Source organism: Suncus etruscus, chromosome 1 (assembly GCF_024139225.1).
Source record: "Suncus etruscus isolate mSunEtr1 chromosome 1, mSunEtr1.pri.cur, whole genome shotgun sequence".
Classification (NCBI taxonomy): Eukaryota; Metazoa; Chordata; class Mammalia; order Eulipotyphla; family Soricidae; genus Suncus; species Suncus etruscus.
The window spans coordinates 172,508,327-172,531,594 of record NC_064848.1 but is presented as its reverse complement, the minus strand read 5'-3'; the positions used below and the strand labels follow the sequence as shown (position 1 = coordinate 172,531,594).

The 23,268-nt window shown below is 37.0% G+C and overlaps 1 protein-coding gene across 1 annotated transcript in view; it reads right to left on the bottom strand.

The window, feature by feature from the left end:
* Positions 1-23,268, bottom strand: part of BCAS3 (BCAS3 microtubule associated cell migration factor) — a 662,199-nt gene that overhangs the window by 345,615 nt on the left and 293,316 nt on the right. The window contains exons 20-22 of the mRNA XM_049764542.1: positions 21,168-21,292; positions 18,174-18,339; positions 16,212-16,312 (exon numbers count right to left, since the gene is read on the bottom strand). Of these exons, the coding sequence (XP_049620499.1) occupies positions 16,212-16,312; positions 18,174-18,339; positions 21,168-21,292 (392 nt within the window). The remainder of the gene's footprint in view (positions 1-16,211; positions 16,313-18,173; positions 18,340-21,167; positions 21,293-23,268) is intronic.

Here is a 23,268-nt window from a genome sequence, read left to right as displayed (position 1 = left end):
TGGGGCCACACCTGGCGATGCTCTGGGGTTACTCCTGGCTGTCTGCTCAGATAAAGCTCCTGGCAGGCACGGGGGACCATATGGGGCACCGGGATTCGAACCAACCACCTTTGGTCCTGGATCGGCTGCTTGCAAGGCAAACACCGCTGTGCTATCTCTCCGGGCCCCATCTCGATAACTTTCTAAAGATAAAACAAATTGGATTTCATAGTAAATTTATTTCAAAAACTTCCTATAGATAAAAAAAAAATCTTGGGGGACAGATAGTATGGAGGTAGGGCATTTGCCTTGCATGCCAGAAGAAGGTGGTTCAAATCTGGGCATCCCATATGGTCCCCCGAGCCCGCCAGGAACGATTTCTGAGTGTAGAGCCAGTAGTAACCCCTGAGCACTGCTGAGTGTGACCCCAAAACAAACAAACAAACAAAAATCTTGGAAAGAAGCTAAAATACTTCTACGGAACTTTTGGTGATTCCTAAGAGCCTATTACATATTACTAGTAAGAAGCATGAAAACAAATCGAACCTGATAATAAAAAAATCTCTTCACAATCTAACATTTTGCTCTTTGTGTTTTATGAATGTCATACTCTGTTGTACAAATCAAACCTTATTTCCTTCACAGTTTTCTTCTGTCACCCATAACACTATACATATAAAGCTTATCCATGAAACTTGCTCAGTTTCTTAGAAATTCAGACATCTCTCTGTATCCTCACTAAATTATCCTATTAATATTTTTCCTCTTTAAATTAATATATCAATTCATATCACTAAGAGTATATTATCACCATTATTAGTGTACTTATTTATATGTTTATAATTTGTATTTATGATAGAGTAACAACACAAAATGAATCGATGATATGATGTTGTATCAATATATCTTTACATAGAATTTAGGCATATGAAGTTTAAAAAAATTAGAATCACATTTTCCTTATTGGCCACATAACAGAAATAAAAGATTCACTTTACCTCCCAAAAAACAACAACAACAACAACAACAACAAAAACCGGTTAGCTCTGAGCTAAAAGCTGTTAAACACTTTACAAGAAATTAAAACTTAAAACTACAAAAATCAGGGCCCGGAGGGATAGCACAGCGGTGTTTGCCTTGCAAGCAGCCGATCCAGGACCAAAGGTAGTTGGTTCGGATCCTGGTGTCCCATATGGTCCCTCGTGCTTGCCAGGAGCTATTTCTGAGCAGACAGCCAGGAGTAACCCCTGAGCATCGCCAGGTGTGGCCCCCCCCACAAAACAACAACAACAAAAACCTACAAAAATCAGTAATTGGGGCCAGAGCAATACATTAAAAGATTTGATCCCTGGTACTAAATATGGGCTCCTCTAGCCCTGCCAGGAGTGAACTGTAGGAGCAGAACTAAGAGTAAGCCTTAAGCACCAATGTAGGTAGCCCCCAAACTAAAAGAATCAAAAACTAAAAATTCACCCACATCTACATTCGTAATGCCTGTGGTGTTAGAATTATGTTCATGGGAATCCACCATTAGTAGTATTGTAAATCAAATATCTGTTTTTAAAAAGTTAATGTAAAGAAAGGAAAAAGAAATCTCATACCAAAAATCATTCAGCACATAATCAAAAAGACAAATTCAAATGCATCATGTAAGACCATATACTTCTATTTATCAAATAAAAAAAAAAGGAGCCCCATTCCCCGATAAATTACAGAGAAAATATATTAGCTGTAAGTATTCTAAAACACTGTTTCCACAAACTGCAAAAAATCATGGGTACACCAGCTTCACAGCTGAAAACTAAGGCATTCTGGTCAGGAAAGGTGGGCCAACTCCCACAACCCACAAAAACCACTACAACACAATGACACCACTTCACTGCTTTATCACTGATCTCTGCAGACATGCCTGAGACCAAAACTCTAGGTATCTGGGGATTTAGGCTGAGATCTCAGAATTCTGTCAGTGACTGCAGGCAGACTTCTCACCTTTACATTCTTCCAGAAGTCATAGCACTGTAACCATACCCCACAGCAATAACCATGTCAATTACAGAACATGATATTCCTAGACCACATGGTCGCATATGTGGCCACACAACATCTTCATGTTTTCCAATAGTGATATCCCAGTAGGAACACACCAAATTAGATGTCAAAGGAACATAGAAGCTACCTAACCTATCTGCCGAGCTAAAGCCAATCCAAGGAAAAATTAAAGATATTATAGAATATAAAAAACAGGGTTGGAGGGGTCAGAGAGATAGCATGGAGGCAAGGCATTTGCCTTGCATGAAGAAGATGGTGGTTCAAATCTGGGCATCCATATGGTCCCCAGAGCCTGCCAGGAGCGATTTCTGAGCATAGAGCTAGGAGAAACTCCCAAGCGCTGCCAGGTATGAACCAAAAACCAAAAACCAAAAAAAAAAAAAAAAAAAAAAAAGGGCTGGAGGGGCTGGAGCAGTGGCACAGAGAGATAAGGCATCTGCCTTGCCGGCCTAGCCTAGCTAGGACAGATAGCAGTTTGATCCCCCACCCACCACCCACCCCGCGTCCCATATAGTTCCCCAAGTCTGGAGCACATAGCCAGGAGTGACATCTGAGTGTCACCAGGTGTGGCCCATAAAACAAACAAAAAAATAAATCAAAAATAAAACTTCTCAAGATTAAAACCATAGCATGTGAAATAACAAAATAGCTGAATAAAATTAATTGCAGATTAAAAAGCAAAGAGAAAGAACTGATGTATTTAAATAAATTAAATAATAAACTATACAACATGGGGAACTTAATGAACTGTAAATGAGCTTTAAAAATATAGAAGAGGTGCTGGACAAATAATATAGTGTGCTGGTGCTCTCCTTGCCTGTCTGGGTTAATCCCTGAGTGCAAAGCCAAGGAGTAAACTCTGAGCTAGGCTGGGTGTGACCCCAAAACAAACACAAATACCAAAGAGTGGGATTGAAAGATAGTAAAGGGATTTAGGTGTTTGCATTGCATGCAAAAGATTCAGAGTGAAACCCCAAGGTAACCTAAACTGGGGTGGGTTTACTAGCAGGAGTGATCCCTGAGCACAGAACCAGAGGTAAACTGTGGGAATCAATGAACATGGCTTCAAAACAAAAACCAAAAACTCAAATGGTTATCTTATAAACCCTAGGACAAAAATTTACCACAACTGCAATTTAATTTTTTTTTACTGATTTCCTATTTTCTGTTCATTAGTTTTCACTGTTAGCCTTTCCTTTCTTGTGCTTAAGTTTGTTCTACTAGTTTTTGAAAAAATGGGAGATGAGGCCAAGATTTTAACTCCCCCTTTTATAATAAGCATTTAATTAAATTTAATTTACATACTCATTTTGTACAATTCCACATACTATATTTTTATGAACTTTCATTTTTAAATTATTATAAAATATTTCTTTTCCCCCTTCAGTTCCTCTAGTCCCTCTCCCTCAATTCTTCCATCAGATTCCAAAAGGTTGTTTTCATTTGCCTTAGTTTGTTCCCTTGCTTCTCTATATCCCACAGGTGAGTAAATTCATTTAATATTTGTCTTTCTTCTTCTGATTTATTTTACTTAGTACAACTCCCTCCAATTCTATCCATATTGAAGCAAAAGGCACGACTTCATAGGTGCTAACAACTGAGTAGCATTCCATGTGTCTTTATCCACTCATCTGTCATCAGGCACTTTGTTTACTCTAATATTCAACAATGGTTGGGAGATGGAGTGATAGCATTGCTGGTAAGGAGTTTACCTTGCATGTGTCCAACCCACATTTGATTGCCTGCATCCCACAGGTCTCCTGAACCAGCCAGGAGTGATTTCTGAGCACAGAGCCAGGAGCAATTCCTGTGTGCTGCTGAGTGTGACCCCAAAGTCAAAAACAAAACAAACAAAAATCCAACTCAACAAAGGTTGAGTCCTTAGTTACAGTAAATTCACACGAAAATACTACCCTGAATACCAGCAGATTCTCTAAAGGCTTTAGAGTGCTCACTCTGCAAAGATCTCTTCAATATACTGTCCAGCAAATTCGAGGTCAGGAGTCAGGAAACAGAAAATAATTGTGGCTTATAATTCAAAAATGACTATAGCTAATATGGTTTTGCTGTATTTCTATAATGCTTTATTTGTCATAATAGTTGATGGTATCTTGCTGATCTATGTTGTTTAGTCTAACTAAATTTTCAGTAGGTTCCTCAACCTTTTCCCACATTGTTTTCAAGCCTAAAAACTCAAGCAACCTAGTCAATAGGGACAAAAGAAAAGCTTCTTCATTGGTTTTCAAGAATGTGTTTCATTCTTTGATGTCTGGTAATCTAAAAACATCTCTTTCATGTAGTGTCTTTTGGTATGTATGTATACGTGTGTGTGCATGTGTATTTTTTAAGTATGAGAATAAATCTGTAATGATGGGAAGCTACTCTTTAAATGAAACCCCAAGAAACATTGAGCATTGAAAAATAATTTTCACAAAAAAGCTGAAAATAAATTGAAATATAATAGGTTGACCTATCTTTCAACCTCTAAAGCAGGGGTCACAAACTCTATTTACCTGGGGGGCACAGGAGGCAAAGTCAGAGTGAACCTTGAGTGCAAAGTCAGTAGTAAGCCTTGAACATTGGGGGGTGTGACCCAAACAACTAAAACAAAACAAAACAAAAAAAGATTCCTCTAGGGCCACAAAATGTTGTACAGAGGGCCACAAATGGCCCGCCGGCCCTGAGTTTGAGACTCCTGCTCTAAAGGTTGAGGAAAACAGTGACCTCATAATAAATATAGGAAGCTTCCTAGTCCTATCTTTGAATTATGTACTAGAGCTGTATTTCCTGAAAACTGTCTTCTGCTATCATCTAACAAAAAATCATAATTATTTTATTGATTATTATAAAAAGTTCAAAGGGTAAACTCCAAAACAGAGTTAATATTAGCAACTAAAAATACTATTGAAAAATTACCAGAGAGGAAACATTATTTTTCCCCTAATGAAACTTTCCAAAATAAAATTAGTATGTCCCATTTTAAATTCATACTCTGGGAAGCACTGAAACAAATTAAAATTTTACTGACTGCTTTGGGATTTATATTCAGAATTGGCTGATATTTGTTAGTCTATTCATGTGTTTACCATTGTTTTCAGCAAAGATGAAATAAACACTGAAATAAAATGACTAGTTTAAAAAAGGTAATTCTAGCAAATAACTTGTGAAAGAAAAATTGCTGTTACTAGTTGTTTTTTTTTTTTTTTTGTGGTTTTTGGGTCACATCCGGCAGTGCTCAGGGGTTATTTCTGGCTCCAGGCTCAGAAATTGCTCCTGACAGGCACAGGGGACCATATGGGGCGCCAGGATTCGAACCAATGACCTCCTGCATGAAAGGCAAACGCCTTACCTACATGCTATCTCTCCGGCCCCCTAGAACATTAATCTATTCTCTGCTCTAATCTTAAAAAAACAATTTGCAAGGTTTCTTATAACAAAAACAAGGTTAGATAGCCAATTGTTCATTCAGGTATACATATAAGTAAATCACATGCATTTGTGATAGTTTCTGTTCTTTTGCTTAGGTGAAATCACACTTTTCTATGGTTCAAACTAGTAAGTGATCTCTGCTTTACAATGATCTCTGTAAGACACTTTCCAATATTTTCAATATATAATATATCACAATGCCCTTATTTTGTATCATTCAAACAGGGAAGAGATGTGATTGCAGTTAAGAATACAAAATTAGGAACTTTTAATTATTTCACCTAAATGTTGGAGTTTTTCTATTTCAGGAAGGTATTCTTTTGCTAATCTTTGTCATCCCACATCAGTTATCCTTTACTACATACGCAGAACTTCATTTATCAATGAGCAGTATGAATTATTATGATAGGGCTCGAAGGGGTGTAGGGATTTTTGCTAAACATCCTGCTCTCCTACTCTCTTCTCAAACTAAGCCAACATCTCTTTCCCATTTACATCATTGTCTACTATTATTATAATTTCCTGAGTTTGTACAAGTCTGCTTCACTTGATTCACAGATCCAAATATAACCAAAAAAAATGCTTACATTTTGAAGTTTGCATTACAGTTCTACTTCAAAGAGTTACCATTAAAAGAATTTTCCAAAGGTATTTACAATTATTTTCAAGTTGGTAAACATCATCAATATAGTTATGCAAAACAAAAAATTTGTCCCTATACCAAGTATTGTATATATTGGACAGAGGAACTAAACAGAAAGCAAAAAACCTTTTTGCCGGTTAGAGCCTCCAGAAGAAAACTCCATAATAAAGTCTTGCATTAAGAATTTAGAAGATGGACAGGTATTTTTTCTGAATGAAGATTGCTTTACCAATTTTAGGGTTTTACTTCTCTGAGCTACATATCCATGTTTTGCCTATTTAACTGCTTCAATAATGTATATTATTAACCTGTCTATGCTGCTTTCGGTGGGGACAGAGGTGTTGGACCACACTTAGTGATTGGCACTCAGAAGCTATTCCTGGCTCTATGTTCAGAAGTGACCCACAGAAGTGTTCGGGGGAATATGTGGTGTCAGGGATTGAACCAATGTCTGTCATTCACAAGGCAAATACTTACTCCCATACTATTTCTCCAGCCCCATATCTGGGCGTCTTAATCAAAGCCCTTCTTCATGTTAAAATTTGTTTTAAAGCTTAAATGAATCATTTGGGCCAGAGTGATAGCATAGTGGTTTTGGCATTTTCCTTACACACGACTAACCTGGGTTGAATCCCTGGTATCCCATATGGCCCCAACCACTATCAGAATTAACTCCTGGGTGGGCAGGAAAAAAAAAAAAGAATTAACTCCATTTTGGGAATGCTTCCAAAACCAATAATAATAAAATAAATGAGTGTGACTTGGAAATTCAGTTATGTTCATTTTCTTGGCACTCAATTTAAAGAAGCATTATAATAGTTATTACACAAGGAGCTCTCTTATATAGAGATTTTCCTATAAAACTGTATCTATTGTCATGAAGATGTGGTAGATCTATACAATGGAATAATAGCTGTAAGGAATGATGCAATCATGCAATTCACTGTAACATGGAGGAACTGGCAGGTATTATGTTAAATAAAGTAAGAAGGAGGATAAATACTGGATGATATCACTTATATGTAGTACTCAGAATGACTGCATGAAGAAAAGCAATAGTTAAAAGGAGGTTGTCAAGAACACTCTAGGCCCCAGAGTATAGTGAAAAGGAAAGAAATTGAGTGAAGATTACCAACTGGAAGAGACTGAGGGGGCCTGTCACCTATACATGTTTCTCTACTCTCCTGTCTCCTGAACCTCTCCTGAGAGAGCTGAGAAGGGTCCAGCAAAAATTCTCTCCTAGAAGTGCCAAAGCTGAAAGGCCAAGAAAGACTGAGGGAGTAAAAACTGGCTACCAGCGATGCCCCAGCAGAAAGTCAGATCCTTTGTCTGTGAAGGCAAGCAGGAGGAATCTGCCCCTGCTGTGAGATTACCAACTGAGAGAGAAGGAAGGACCTGGGGACCTATCACCTGTGTGTGTTTCTCTACTCTTCTGTCTCCTAATCTCTCCTAAGAGAGCCGAGAAGTGCCCAGCAAAAACTGTCCCCTGAGCCTCCAGAAGAGCATGGCTGCTCCACTTTGCTTCGTGGTCGCGAGCTCTAACTAATGAACCCCACCATAATACTCAGAAAAAAAAAATCACACTACAAGTGTAACAATGGGGAAACCTCACAGGCAAACCCCATGCACAGAGAATGAAGATGATAGCTCTGATAACCCAAAAAAATACCAACCATCTGATTAATCTCTCAGATAAGGAAAGGAGTTTAGAATAGAAATATGGAGGATCCTCATGGAAATCAAAGAAAACATAGCTCTAGCTGAATAGAACACAAAGATAAAAATCAGAAAACTCCAAACTGAAATAACAAATCTGAAAAACACAGTAGCTGAAAACCTCAATAAAAAGCCTCTCCAACAAGGTAGCAGCAGCTGAGGACAGAATCAGTGAACTGGAAGATGAAATGCAGAACAATTCCATACAGCAGAAGAGCTTGGAATAGAACCTTATGGCAAATGATCAGACAATGGAAAAAGTACTCAGAGAATGTGAACAAATGAAAATAGAAGTCTTTGATAAACTCAACAGAAACAGCATAAGAATCATTGGAGTCCCAGAAGCCCAGGAAGAAGATACCCAGGAATAATCAACAAAGACATCATCAGCGAGAATTTCCCAGAACTAATCAAATCAATCAAATCCTGCATGCCCAGAAAGTACCAGCTAAAAGAGACCCGAAGAAAAACACCCAAAGACACATCCTAGTCACATTGACAAATCCCATAAAGATAGAATACCAAAAGAAGCAAGATCAAAAAGGGAAATTACATTCAAAGGAGCATCCTTAAAATTTTCAGCAGACATGTCACAAGAAACTCTCAAAGCCAGAAGACAGTGGTGGGACATTGTGACAAGACTGAATGAAATGGATGCTTCACCTGAATACTGCACCCAGCCCAACTCACGTTCAGGAAGGATACATAGCTTCACAGATAAGCAACAGCTCAGAAACTTTACAGATGCAAAACCAGCCTTAAAGGAAAAACTGAACAGTCTACTTTAAGACAAGATAGACCAACAGACACACCAAATTTATACACAAAGATGACATTAAATCCCATGACAGTAATCTCCCTCAATGTCACTGGACTAAATGCACCAATTAAGAGACAGAGTGGTGAAATGGATCAAAAAGATGAATCCAACCTTCTGTTGCCTACAAGAAACACACCTAAATAGTCAGAACAAACATAGACTCAAAATCAAAGGCTGGAGAAAAATCATCCAAGCAAACATCCTTAAAAAAGCAGGTGTGGCCATATTAATATCAGATGACACAAACTTTTGACTCAGAAAAGTTGTAAGGGACAAAGATGGAGACTTTGTACTAATCAAGGGATATGTACTACAGGAAAAAAATCACACTACTAAACATATATGCTCCCAATGAGAAACCACCAAAATATCTAATACAATTATTGACAAATTAGAAAGAGGACATCAATAATAACACAATAATTGTGGGAGACCTCAACACAGCCCTGTCACCACTTAATAGGTCAACCAGACTGAAACTCAACAAAAATATTCTAGCCCTAAAGAGAAATGAAGAGGCCTAGTATGTATATATATATAAAAGCATCCACTGAAACCTGAATACACATTTTTCTCCAATATACATGGGTCATTCTCCAGGCTAGATCACATGCTGGCACATAAAACATACCTCCAGAAAATTAAGAGGATAGAAATATTCAGGCTAACTTCGCTGACAACAAGGCTCTGAAATTAGATGTGAACTACAAAAGGACACAGAAGAAGAACATTAACAACTGGAAATTAAACAGCTTGCTACTGAACAACCAGTGGGTCTGAGATGAAATCAAAGAGGAAATCAAAACTTTGCTGGAAACAAATGACAATGAAGACACAAACTATCACAATCTATGGGACACAGCAAAAGTAGTACTGAGAGGAAAATTTATAGCTTTGCAAGAACACATCAGGAAGGAAGAAGGGGCATACCTCAATAGCTTAATGATGCAGCTCATAAAATTAGAAAATGATCAACAAAAGGAACCAAAAATAGGGAGACAAAAGGAAATAATAAAGCTAGGAGCAGAAATCAATGAAGTGGAAACCCAAAAAACAATACAAAATATCAACAAAAGCAGAAGTTGGTTCTTTGAAAAAATAAACAAGATTGACAGATCATTGGCAAAACTCACAAAGAAAGAGAGAAACTTGATGACTCATATCAGAAGGGAGATCACTACAAATATTACAGAGATTCAAAGGGTAAACAGAGACTACTTTGAGAAACTCTATGCCACTAAACATGAGAACCTGGGAGACATGGATAAATTCTTGGAGTCTTATAACCTTACACAGTTGAATAAGGAAGATGTAGCACATCTAAACACCCCCATCACTATTGAGGAAATTAAAATGGTAATCAAATTAAAACGTTACCCAAAAACAAAAGCCCAGGCCCAGATGAATTCACTAATGAATTCTTTCAAACCTTTCAAGAGGAACTACTACCAATCCTGGCTAGGCTCTTTCATGAAATTGAAAAAACGAGTACACTACCAAATAGCTTTTATGAAGCCAGCATCACCTTGATACCAAAACCAGAGAGAGATGCTGCCAAAAAAGAAAATTACAGACCAATATCTCTGATGAACACAGAAGAAAAGATCCTCAATAAAATCCTGGCAAATAGGATCCAATGCTCATCAAGATCATTCACTACGATCAAGTATGTTTCATGCCAGGAATGCAAGAAAGGATTAACATCCGTAAATCTATCAACATAATACACAACACATCAACAAGAAAAATAAAAATCACATGATCATATCAATAGACCCAGAGAAAGCATTTGATAAGGTCCAGCACCCTTTCTTGATAAAAACTCTCAGCAAGATGGGAATGAAAGGAATCTTTCTCAATATAGTTATGGCCATCTACCACAAGCCAATGGCAAATATTATCCTCAATGGAGAAAAACTAAAAGCCTTTCCTCTAAATTCTATTACAAGACAAACTGTCCTCTCTCACCACTCCTATTCAACATAGTACTGGAAGTACTTGCTATAGCAATTAGGCAAGAAAAATATATCAAGGGAATCCAGATAGGAAAGGAAGAAGTCAAGCTCTCACTGTTTGCAGACGACATAATACTCTACTTAGAAAACCCTAAAGACTCTACCAAAAAGCTTCTAGAAACATTAGATTCATATAGCAAGGTGGCACCCTACAAAATTAACACACAGAAATCAATGGCCTTTTTATATACCAATAATGATAGGGAAGAAATGAACATTAAGAAAACAACCTCATTCTCATTAGTGCCACATAAACTCAAATATCTTGGTGTCAACGTGACAAAAGATATGAAGGGCCTATACAAAGAAAACTATAAAACCCTGCTCCAAGAAATAAGAGAGGACATGCGGAAATGGAAACACATACCCTGCTCATGGATTGGCAGAATTAACATCATTAAAATGGCAATACTCCCAAAGCATTGTACAGATTTAATGTAATCCCTCTAACGATACCCATGACATTCTTCAAAAAAGTGGATCAAACACTTCTGAAATTCATTTAGAACAATAAACACCCTCGAACAGCTAAAGTAATCCTTGGGAAAAGGAATATGGGAGGCATTAATTTCTCCAATTTTAAGTTGTATTACAAAGCAATAGTTATCAAAACAGCATGGTACTGGAATAAAGACCTTCAGATCAGTGGAATAGGACTGAGTACTCAGAATGTTCCCCAGACATACAATCACCTAATGTTTGATAAAGGAGCAAGAAATCTTAAATGGAGCAAGGAAAGCCTCTTCAACTAGTGATGTTGGCACAACTGGTTAGCGACTTGCAAAAAAGCAAACTCAGACCCCCAGCTTACACCATGTATGAAGGTAAAACCCAAATGGATTAAAGCCCTTGATGTCAGACCTGATACCATAAGGTATATAAAACAACACGTAGGTAAAACATTCCATGACATTGAGGCTAAAGTTATCTTTAAGGAGGAAACAGCACTCTCCAAACAAGTGGAAGAAGAAATTAACAGATGGAAATATATTAAGCTGAGAATCTTCTGCACCTTAAAGGAAATAGTACCCAGGATACAAGAGCCACCCACTGAGTGGGAGAAACTATTCACCCAAACCCATCAGATAAGGGGCTAATATCTAAAATATACAAGGCACTGACAAAAATTTACAATATACATCTAATTCCATCAAAAACTAGGGAAAATGGGCCGGGAAGGTGGCGCTAGAGGTAAGGTGTCTGCCTTGCAAGCGCTAGCATAGGACGGACCTCGGTTCGATCCCCCGGTGTCCCATATGGTCCCCCCCAGGCCAGGGGCGATTTCTGAGCGCATAGCCAGGAGTAACCCCTGAGCGTCAAATGGGTGTGGCCCAAAAACCAAAAAAAAAAAAAAAAGTAGGGAAAAGAAATGAACAGACCCTTTGACAAAGCAGAAATACAAATGGCCATAAGGCACATGAAAAAATGTTTCACATCACTAATCATCAGGGAGATACAAATCAAAACAACTATGAGATACCATCTCATGCCATAGAGATTTGCACACATCACAAAAATGAGAACAAGCAGTGCTGGTGGGGATGTGGAGAGAAAAGAACTCTTATTCACTGCTAGTGGGAATGCTGTCTAGTCCAACCTTTATGAAAAGCAATATGGAGATTCCTCCAAAAACTGGAAATTGAGTTCCTATATGATCCAGCTATACCACTCCTTTGGGATATACCCTAGGGACATAAAAAATACAATTCAAAAATCCCTTCCTCACACCTATATTCACTGCCGTGCTTTTTACAATAGCCAGACTCTGGAAACAACCAAGATACCCTTCAACAGATGAATTGCTAAAGAAACAGTGGTACATATACACAATAAAATATTATGCAGCTTTCAGGAGAGATGAAGTCATGAAATTTTCCTGTACATGGATGTACATGGAATCTATTATGCTGAGTGAAATAAGATGGAGAGAGATAGACACAGAATAGTCTCCCTCATCTATGGGTTTTAAAAAATATAAAAGACATTTTTGCAATAAATCTCAAAGATAAAGAGAGGAGGGCTGGAAGGTCCATTTACTACATGAAGCTCATTACAAAGAGTGGTGAGTGCAGTTAGAGAAATAACTACATTGAGAACTATCATAATAATGTGAATAAGGGCTGGAGAGATAGCACAGGGGCGTTTGCCTTGCAAGCAGCAGATCCAGGACCTAAGATGATTGGTTCGAACCCCGGTGTCCCATATGGTCCCCCGTGACTGCCAGGAGCTATTTCTGAGCAAATAGCCAGGAGTAACCCCTGAGTACTGCCAGGTGTGGCCCAAAAACAACAACAAAAGAAATAATATGAATGAATTAGGGAAGAAGAAAGCTTATCTGGAACACAGGCGGTGGTGGAATGGGGAGGAGGGAGATTTGGGACATTGGTGATAGGAATGTTGTACTGGTGAAGGGAGGTGTTCTTTACATGGGTGAAGCCTAACCACAATCATGTTTGTAATCAAGGTGTTTAAATAAAGATATTAAATTAAAAAACTATATATTGTAATATTTCATAAGGGAACATATTAATTACACCTTATCAATTAGATAACATATATTACAACATGGCCAAAACAGCATACTCAGAAAAGGTATTCTTATATCCTTGAAATATATTTTGAAAATATTTCCTTTTGAGATATGAAACAAAACAATAGAAAGGTATTTAAATGTATATACTGTTTTGTAGTGTTTGAAGAACTTGCACAGTCCACATATCCACAGCACCACATATGATCCCCAAGTACCACTAAGAATGATCGCTGAGCACAAACCAAGGAGTAACTCTGAATGCTGCTGAAGTGTCCCCATTTGATGCTAAGGAGCTACTCCTGGCTAAGCACTCAGAAATTGTCCCTGGCTTGGGGGGACAATATGGGACACCAGGGGATCAAACCGCTCAGAAATCGCCCCTGGCTTGGGGGGACCATATGGGGCATGGGGGGATTGAACCGCGGTAGCGATTTTTCCTTGCCTAGTGCTTGCAAGGCAGAAACCTTACCTCTAGCGCCACCTTCCCAGCCCAGATGTATTATATTAAAATATGTTCCTTTCTTTTTTTTTTTTTTTTGGGCCACACCCATTTGACGCTCAGGGGTTACTCCTGGCTATGCGCTCAGAAATCGCCTCTGGCTTGGGGGGACCATATGGGACGCCCAGACACCTTACCTCTAGCGCCACCTTCCCGGCCCCCAGAGCAACCTTTCTAAAACTAGATTCTGAAGGTGTCATTCCAGTTGCTTGAAAACAATATGAGTTTTTTTTATTATCATCTTTAAAATTTATAATTTTTTAAACACCTTGATTACAAACATGATTGTGGTTGGGTTTCAGTCATATAAAGAACACCCTCCCTTCACCAGTGCAATATTCCCATCACCAATGTCCCAAATCTCCTTCCTATTCACCCCACCCCCATACAATGTGACTGTTTGCTACCGCCTACACATTAGAGGTTCTCATACTGCAGAACTGGGAATTTTTTCAGTTTTAAGAATTGTAGCTGCTAAAAATCAAGTGATATATGGACCAGAAAAAAACCTCAAAGGACTAAATGTCTGCTCTGCATTTATACAGGTTTGATCCCTTAGCATTGCATGGTCACTGGAGTCCTCACTGGATATTTGACACTTCTTTTGGTACTGATGGGGTGTTTCACCTTCTTTTTCTCCTGCATTATCCAAATCGATGAGGAGAACCTCTAGAAGGATTCTGCCCATTTTTGAGATATTAGACTCTTACCCCAGTTTACTCATTTTCTCCTTTTCAGGCAAAACCACCTAACTTGAACTGCTAGCCCTGCCCCCACTTAGAGGGGGAAATAAGGGAGGCACCAAGACCAAACTGATGCAAGACTACTAAATAGTAGGTCAGATACAGAGGGGATCACATATTCTAGCCACCCTGGGGATGAGGGAAGAAGAAATGGGAGATAGGACAAAAACGGAGGTGTAGGAAGGACAATTTAGGGATGGGAATTCCCCCTGATTTTATGTAAATATGTACCTAGAATATTATTGTCAACAATATGTAAGCCACTATGATCAAAATAAAAATTAAAAAAAAAATTAAGCCAGGAGTAGCCCCAGAACACATCTAGGTGTGGTCCTAATACCAAAACCAAAAACAAAATAAAAAATACCAAGAGACAGCAATCATATTAATTTGCTAGAATTAAAAGAAAAAGTATAGAGACAAAGATAGCAGCATTTAATTTTTGGCTACAAAACAAAACAAAAAAGCAATATTAATCTGAAATGAAACTGAATTAAACCATTAGTTCTTTTCACCATTTTAGAGAGGCAGGAGAAAAATTCATGACTTTAATTTAATATTAAATCACTTACTTATTATCCTTTTTTTTTTTTTTGGCAACTTTAGTCACTGATCTCATAGTTCAATGCATAACCTTTCCCTGATGTATCCATTTCATTTAATTCTACTTTTTTATTAAATGCCAGTCTCCCAAATTAGATGAATTCAATGAGAACAGAAGCAACATACTATTCACATTTAAATCACAAGTGCCTGGCACATATAAGTTATTCAATAAATATATTCTAGTAGAGTTCAACTGCATAATTGGGGGTAAAAATCAACTATGTTAAAATGTCAGAATTTCCTAACTTTAGAGAAAAGTCAGTAAGTTATCTGGCTTTATATTTTAATATGTAATACATTACTAATATAAAATAAACCAGTTTTAGAAACATTTTTTTTCATACATATTTATATAAATAAAGCAGGCAAGAAAATAAGTTTAACAGAAAACTCATTAAAAAAAAGTCAATGTTAAAAAAAATTCAGTGATAATTTTTAAGAAGTTTCTTAATAGCATGTAATACTCATTGCCATCAAATTAAATTAAAGATCCAGTCAAGATTACAAAACTGAATTAGGGATTTTTTAATGACTATAAACTGGAAAATAACTATTGAAATTGACTGCTCATCTTTCTTCTATAAAAAAAAAGCTCTTTCAAATTCAATGTATATTTTCTCCTTCTCTAAACAAGTTTCTAGAACAATCTCTTCCCAATACCATAAAAGAACATAAGTAAATGGCCAAAAGCCTATCATAGATATAATCCTTACTTCATTATTGCAAACAAAATTTCCACAAAACTAATTTAAAAAAAAATGTTACAATGGGGGGGTGTTACAACAACAACAACAACAAATTAGATACCTTTTCATAGTGAAGAGATTTAAATTTTCTCCAACTGAGACACACATAACACATTTGTGGAACTTATGTAATTATGTCTTAGAATAGTCACTAAAAGAAAAAATCTTGTGCCTATCGCACAGCACCCTTCAGCCTCCAAAAACACAAGAGGACATGTCAGTTTTAGGCGACATGAGCATGAGGCAAGTAATATGTACTCAGGTCCTTAGCTCACGTTTGTATTACGTGTCTTACTTGCGTAAGTGTGATAATTCTTGGACTATAAACTATGGGAAAGTGATAATACACATGATTGATTTAGAAGTCAGCATTTTAAGATAAAATTTCAAAATACTACATAGAAGGAGGAAAAAGACACTGAGAAATACTTACAGCCAGCAAGCAGGAACTGGTAATACTGTACAGCATCAGCAGCAAGAAGCAGAGGATGATTTGCATTAAATGGTGGTTGCAATTCATTCCACTGAGGAGTTCTATGGAAACAGCAGAAGAATATAAATATTTAAGTTTAATAGATGTGATATAAATCACCATCACTGTCACAACATATAGACACTGATACAACCTCACACAAACTGGGTAATCATTCAAATGAACTTGTTGGAGTGCTGAAACCTGAAACACAAGGCCATCCACTTAAAACGAATAAAAAAGTGGCAGTGAGTCATACAAAGTACATAGAGCCAATATGAGTTTTATAGCAGAAGTCCCTCAAATAAGACAAAGATACCCAAAATATTGGACAACTAATACATTCCAGTTATACCTCTTTTCTAAAAATGGCTTTAAGTTTATGAAAAAGATTATATGTATATTTTTTAAAAAGTTAAGCATGTAAAAATGGTTTAAAAATTTGTGTTAATGGCTGATATATAATAGATCTAATTAGCATCTGTGTTCCGAAACAAGCCCTTTATTTTTAATAATGATTGTGCAGTTATTTTAATTAGATCTGTCTACTCTTAAATTGCTTGATAAATAAGATATTGATCAAATCAATCGAGAGCAGCAAAGAAGTAGCAAAGAATGCTGGAGCCTCCAAAAAAATCAATATGAGAGTATTTTAAAATGTCAAAAGGAGAGGAATTATTTTCATATCCATGCTTGTTTCTTTCCATCATGCATGTCAGGGCTGATTTTTTTTTCTCTATCAATATACACTATATTAAACAGGTTCTATATTCTATTTCCTCCATAACTTAAAAAATTCTGATAATGATAACAAACTTTTAAGAAGGAATACAATCCAAAATAAGCATTTCCGTAGAGTATAGCCATTGTATCTTAGAAATCACATTTTGAAACTTAATTTATTTCTGTGGTAGCAGGACAAAACCTGGGTCTTCACACATGCAAAGCAAGTATTCTGCTACTATATCCCCAGCCCTAGACTAGCTATCGCATAGCCCTTATGAATAAATTTTTAAAAACCTTCCCATCTATAAATTACTGAATTCCTCATTATGGCTTTCTATTCAATGTGCATGAGATTAGAAACAGGGGAGCACTTTTTCTATCTATGTAAGAAAAAGTAACTCATCCCTAGAAAACAAGACAAAATTAAAAGGATAAAACAATTCCCAAAGGGAATTTTCCAAGACTACTTGTAGATTCAAAAAAACATAAATGTCTTTGATATATGCAAAGAGAACATCTGAGCACACACAAATCTGTGCATAACTACTAGAAGTAGCATATTCATATGTTTAAAAGGTGGAAAGTCATAGACTAATAAATAAAATGTAGCATATCCATGCAATGGAATATTACATTCAAAATGAAGTGCCAATATATGCTACAACATGGATGGCCTTTAAAATCATTATGCTAAATTAAAAAAGTTGCAAAAGATCATAGTTTGTATGTTTTTTGGGAGAAATAAAAAGTGACTACTAAAGCTATGGTTTGTTTGTTTGTTTGTTTTGCAGGGGTGGGGAGGCAGTGCTAAAACAGGGCAATTCGAGAAAACAAGTGAAATTCATTTTAATGGGTGAAAAGTAGTGCATATAGATTAAGTAAAATCTAAAAGAATGAATTATTAATACACTAACAAAAAAGATGAATTAAAATAACTTTATTTCAAGAGAGGCAAATTAAACAAAAAGCACATATTCTATGATTCCATTTATATAAAATTTTAGAAATTGTCACTCATTTACAGAAACAGCAAATCAGTGGTTACCTGGGCTTGAATGAATGAGGAAATACTGCAAGTGACATAGACTGTGGTGAAAGTTCCACTGTCATAAATTATACATCAAAATTTACCAATCTTTCCACTTAGTATTATAGAACTCAATGAGGTATATTTTAAACAATAAAAGGAATCACTACCTAACCAAAGTCCAGGTGGCACGGGGAGATGTCATCATTTCCAGTGGGGTGTCATCACTAATTTTGGGGGCGGTGCTGAGTGGCCGTGGCTCCATCATGTGTTCCACTAAGGTCCCATAGCAGCTAATAATGTAGAGAGACTCAACTACAACTTGTTTGGACTGATCTGAAAAGAGAAAAACAAAACTCAGATTCTGATCACAGAATAAAAGGAGTATAACATAAGCAATTTGACTTGTCAATCCATTCTTAAATTGGTCAGAGAAGATAAGAAGAAAAAAATTCTTTAAGATGGAGCCTGCTTCTCTTCCAAAGGTTGCCTCTTAGAAGAAAATGCTAATAACTATAAATATTCTATCAAATACTTATGTAGTTTTGATTTGGAGGGGTCACACTCAGAGGTGTTAAGGGCTTCTTCAAGTTCTGTACATGGGGGTCATTCTCGGTGGTGCTCAACAAACTGTGAAATGCTGGGGATGGAATTTGGGTCTCCTGTATGCAATGCATATATTCAGTTTGACTGGAGCCTTTCAACTTTCTCTCTGGCCCCAGACAAACTACTTTTTAATTCTAGCACAACATAGTTCAATAAGGCTGGATATATCTTCAAAATTCTAATATAGTTAAAAATGTATTTTACAGTCTTTTGTATTTGTCTGTAAATGTAATAATGTGTCCTACTCATGGAAAATAAAGTACTAACGAACAGAAAATTATGCTGGATATGCCCACTCAACTGCAATGGTAGCTCCTTTGATACATAAATCAGTTCGACTTCTCATTGACCTTCTCTTTGGAAATTTTCTCTTTAAATTTCTTGATTAAAACAAACAAATGAAAAGCACACTCTGGGGCTGTAGTACATGATTTGACAGCTATGCAGCACCCCTGAACTCATGGTCCTCTGAGTTCTACCAGGATTGACATTCGAGCACCAAGCTAGAATAGTTCAAGCAATGGCAGGGGTGGTTCCTCCCCCCCAAATAACAATGAACAAAAAATCATATTCTCTCCTTCCCCCAAAATACTGTAATACTCTTCCTTTATTTCTCTCAATAGAATAAAGGACCCCGTGAAAAAAAAAGGACCAGCCACACTCCAGGTCCAATGCTAAAATATGGCTCAATCAAATGACTGCATAAGGATACACATGTCCCTCACTACCAAAACCGGTTCAATCCTCTTTTGTGGGGTTTGTGAGGAGCACATAAAGTCACTCATGAATGCGGGGTGGTTCACCTTATCACTCTTCCCGAGGAATCAATTACGGCTGATTTGAGAAAAGGCTAATGACAAGTCAGTGGGAACTAAAGGACTCCCAAGTTAAAAGGGTAATTAGAACAGAAGAGAAAGGTATTTGAAATCAGAGCTTCACAGAGGGTTTTAACTGGTAACAAAAAGTCATTAAGATAGCATCGTTAAAGCTAAGTTGGTAACAAAAAAATGAAGATGGGATAAGAAAATGGAAGGCTTGCCTACTCTACTGTATCTTCTGCTACTTAGGTAAGAAACCTGCTGTGCCTGAGATCCTATTTCCAGGGACAGGGTGACTGAAAGGCAATAACATGGGGAAGGGCTTATGTCTGAATGACAGTACTAAGTGTAAGGTAGAGCCATTTTGCTACGAACAAAGCGGTCTGGCAAGGGCCTCTTTAACAAATCTGTGACCCACTTTAGTACTATAAAACTAAGAAAGAAAATCTTAACATTAAAAATAACTCTTGACTTAGGAGGTTAGGCTCTTCTTCCACAAAGACACAAGAAAACTAAAACAAGGATTATCAAAACTATTTATGTGAACAGTTTAAAGCAAGATTGCATACGTTATTTTTAAGTATGAAACATTTTTACATAAACGAGGAGTTATATTACTGTAAAATATGATGATTATTATTTCTGAGTGTAGGCCTATTAACTGTAATGATAGTATAAATTTATTGATGATGTTGTTGTTGTTGTTGATATTTTTTAAGGTTAAGATTTTTAGGGGCCGGAGAGATAGCACAGCAGTAGAGTGTTTGCCTTGCATGCCACCAACCGGGGAGGGACTGCGTTTGATTCCTGACATACCATGTGGGCCCCCAGCCTGCCAGGGGCGATTTCTGAATGCAGAGCCAGGAGTGACACCTGAGCTTTGCTGGGTGTGGCCCAGAAATCAATCAATGAATCAATAAATAAATTACAATTTAACATTCAAAAATCAAGACTTACTTTTTTTTTTTTTTTGAGGGAGGTAACTACACCTGTTGGTACTCAGGACTTACTCCTGGATCTGTACTCAGGATCACTCCTGCTGATACTTGGGGGACCACATGGGGTAGTAGAGATCGAACCTTTATCAGTCACAAAAGTCCTACTTACTGTACTATCCCTCTAGCCCTAATAATGCACTATTAACTAGTATTTAACATACTGCTTTTAACTGGTATTTAAATTGACCAACGTCTTTATCACTAAAATCGAAATAAGGTTTTTCTCTGTCCAGCTCAAACAATGTTACGATAAATTTTGTACAAATTGTAAACATCACAAATAAAGGTGTGAAATTGATGACATTGGTATCTGTAGACTTGTAACCCAAAAAAGGGGTACAAAAACACTTAACAGGCAATTTATTTCATATTTACAGTGAGAAGAAGCATTGTTTCTCAAACAGATTTGAGTAGTAAAGAACATATGCTAATTGCAGGCTAAAATGGTTTACAAAATTTGAGTTCATAGGAGAATTGCTATGAATTTTTCTAAAAAAAAAAAAATAATAATAATAATAATGGAGGGGCCAGAGCAGTGGTGCAAGGGATACGGCATCTGTCTTGCCCATTCTAGCCTAGGATGGACCAAGGTTCGATTCCCCTGGTGTCCTATATGGTCCACTAAGCCAGGGGCGATTTCTGAGCACATAGCCAGGAGTAACCCTTGAGCCTCACCGGGTGTGGTCCCCCAAAATAATAATAATGGGCACAGAATAATCTAAGCTTTAATAAGAACACATACCTTTTTCTCTTTTCAGACCTGCATTATTTGCAAACCATGATCTGGATGTCCCAAAGACTGCAGCCACACAGAATTCTCCACCCACTGATTTGCTAGGTGAAATTTGTGGAGGTGGTTTAACTTTGCTTTAAAAAAAAAAAAGATAGGGTAAAAATTACCATATTGAAATCACAGTCCTGGAAACAATGGCAGATTTTTTAAAAGTAAATTTCATCCATAAATATTCAAATCTATTAATGTGGACATGCAATTTACTTAAAGAATAACTGGTAGTGTGCGACTCTATTCTACCATAACAGTAAAATTAGTTCAAAGTCTCAAAGTATAATCAGAATAGCAACTTATAGAACCAATAAAAAAAATTAACTTCTTTTTGAAGTATGATTTGGTGAAATTTAAGTTAGTTCTTTTCAGCTAAATAGCAAGTCCCTGAAGATTGCAAAGTAAAACAACAGAACTACTAAGTATCTCTCAGTAATAAAACAGCCTGCCATTTCATTCTGATATACAAGGTGCAGGGTTGACAATACAGTTGAGTGGAAACATCATGTATGAAAATAGAGAGATGATAATAAAAGAAACTCTGAAAGTGCTTGGAGTTACAATGCAATGTAGAATTAGAGGACATGTGGGGAGAAGACCCAATGATCAAAGACAACTGCAGTCAGTGAGTATTCCTATTAGCTATTTTTTCTTCAAGTATTTATGAATATATCATGTCTCGTCTTTGTGAGAAAAAGAATGTTCTATCAAAGAAATCATTCCAGTCTCTCATTTCATTTGAGGACACATCTACTGCTTCTGCTACTCATATAACTAAGATCTAAAAGTACTGGCTTTCCACATTTTTTTAAACACCAAATAAACTTTCATACCATAAACTCTCAATAACAACCTCCCATCTTCTTTACAGCCATGTATTTTTATTCCTGTTTTTGTTATTATAGGGAGCACACACCCAGCATTGGAGGAGTGGGGTGGCCTCCAGTCAAGCAGTGCAGGGCTACACCTGGCAGTGCTAAGGGGGTTGTGTGGTACAGGGGAACAAATTCAGGTCCTTGCTTGTGTTCTACCTCTTGAGCGATCGTCCCTGCCACACTATTCTGATTTGTCAAAAGCTTTCCCAGAACTCTTTAAATAAACATATATTATGTTTTGTAACTTATGGACAAGTAAAGGTCCCCCTGTACACTAGGCAAGCATATAGCTAGAACACCTGGATGAAATTCTCTTTAGTCTATTCCACCAGTCCTCAGTGCCAACAACACAATTTCTACTTTATTTTCTTCTCTTTTCTCTTGTTATTTTGCATGTGTGGTACAGAGAAAACAGTTTTGGAGTAAAAAATCTAAATCTGAGTTCCAATGGGTTCACTTTTAGTTATATTACATTTATATCTCAAAGTTCAAACTACTGGTATGAAAAAAATGAAATAATGTCCACCTGTAGGATAATTTTTATTTCTCTATTTTCATTCTTTTTGGTCTTAGAACCACACCTTGCAGTGGGAGGCCACATCCTTGGAAGGTCCTACAAGCTCTGTGCTCAGAGGTCACTCTCAGTGCTCAGGGGACCATGCAGTGACAAGGATTGAATCTGGCTCTCCTGCATGCTAAGTACATACTCATCTCATTCAGCTCTCTCTCCAGTCTATGTAGTGTTATCTTAAAGATTATTCTATTTGTTCTCAAAGTACACCCATGAGAAGAAGAAGCTCTTAAGATATTAGGCATGCAAAATTGTTTATCAGGTAGCATTCTAGACTTACTGAGTCAGAAATGTTGCAGTGGGACCTAACATTCTATACTTATTAACAGTTCCTGGAGAGAATCCAGTACATGTTTTAAGTTTGAGTCAATGGTTTAGTAAGCATGGAGTACAAAGTGTTTAACTAAAACTCTATTATTAACAAAACTGAAATAATGGTGCTCAAATAAAAACTAGAAAAAACAAAAACCACAGAATTATATTAAGTACCTTTCCATAACATAGGAAATAATATTTGTTTTTTTGTTGTTGTTTTATGGGGGGGGCACACCCAGTTTACTTCTGGCTCTGCACTCAGATATCACTCCTGGCAGGCACAGGGGACCATATGGGA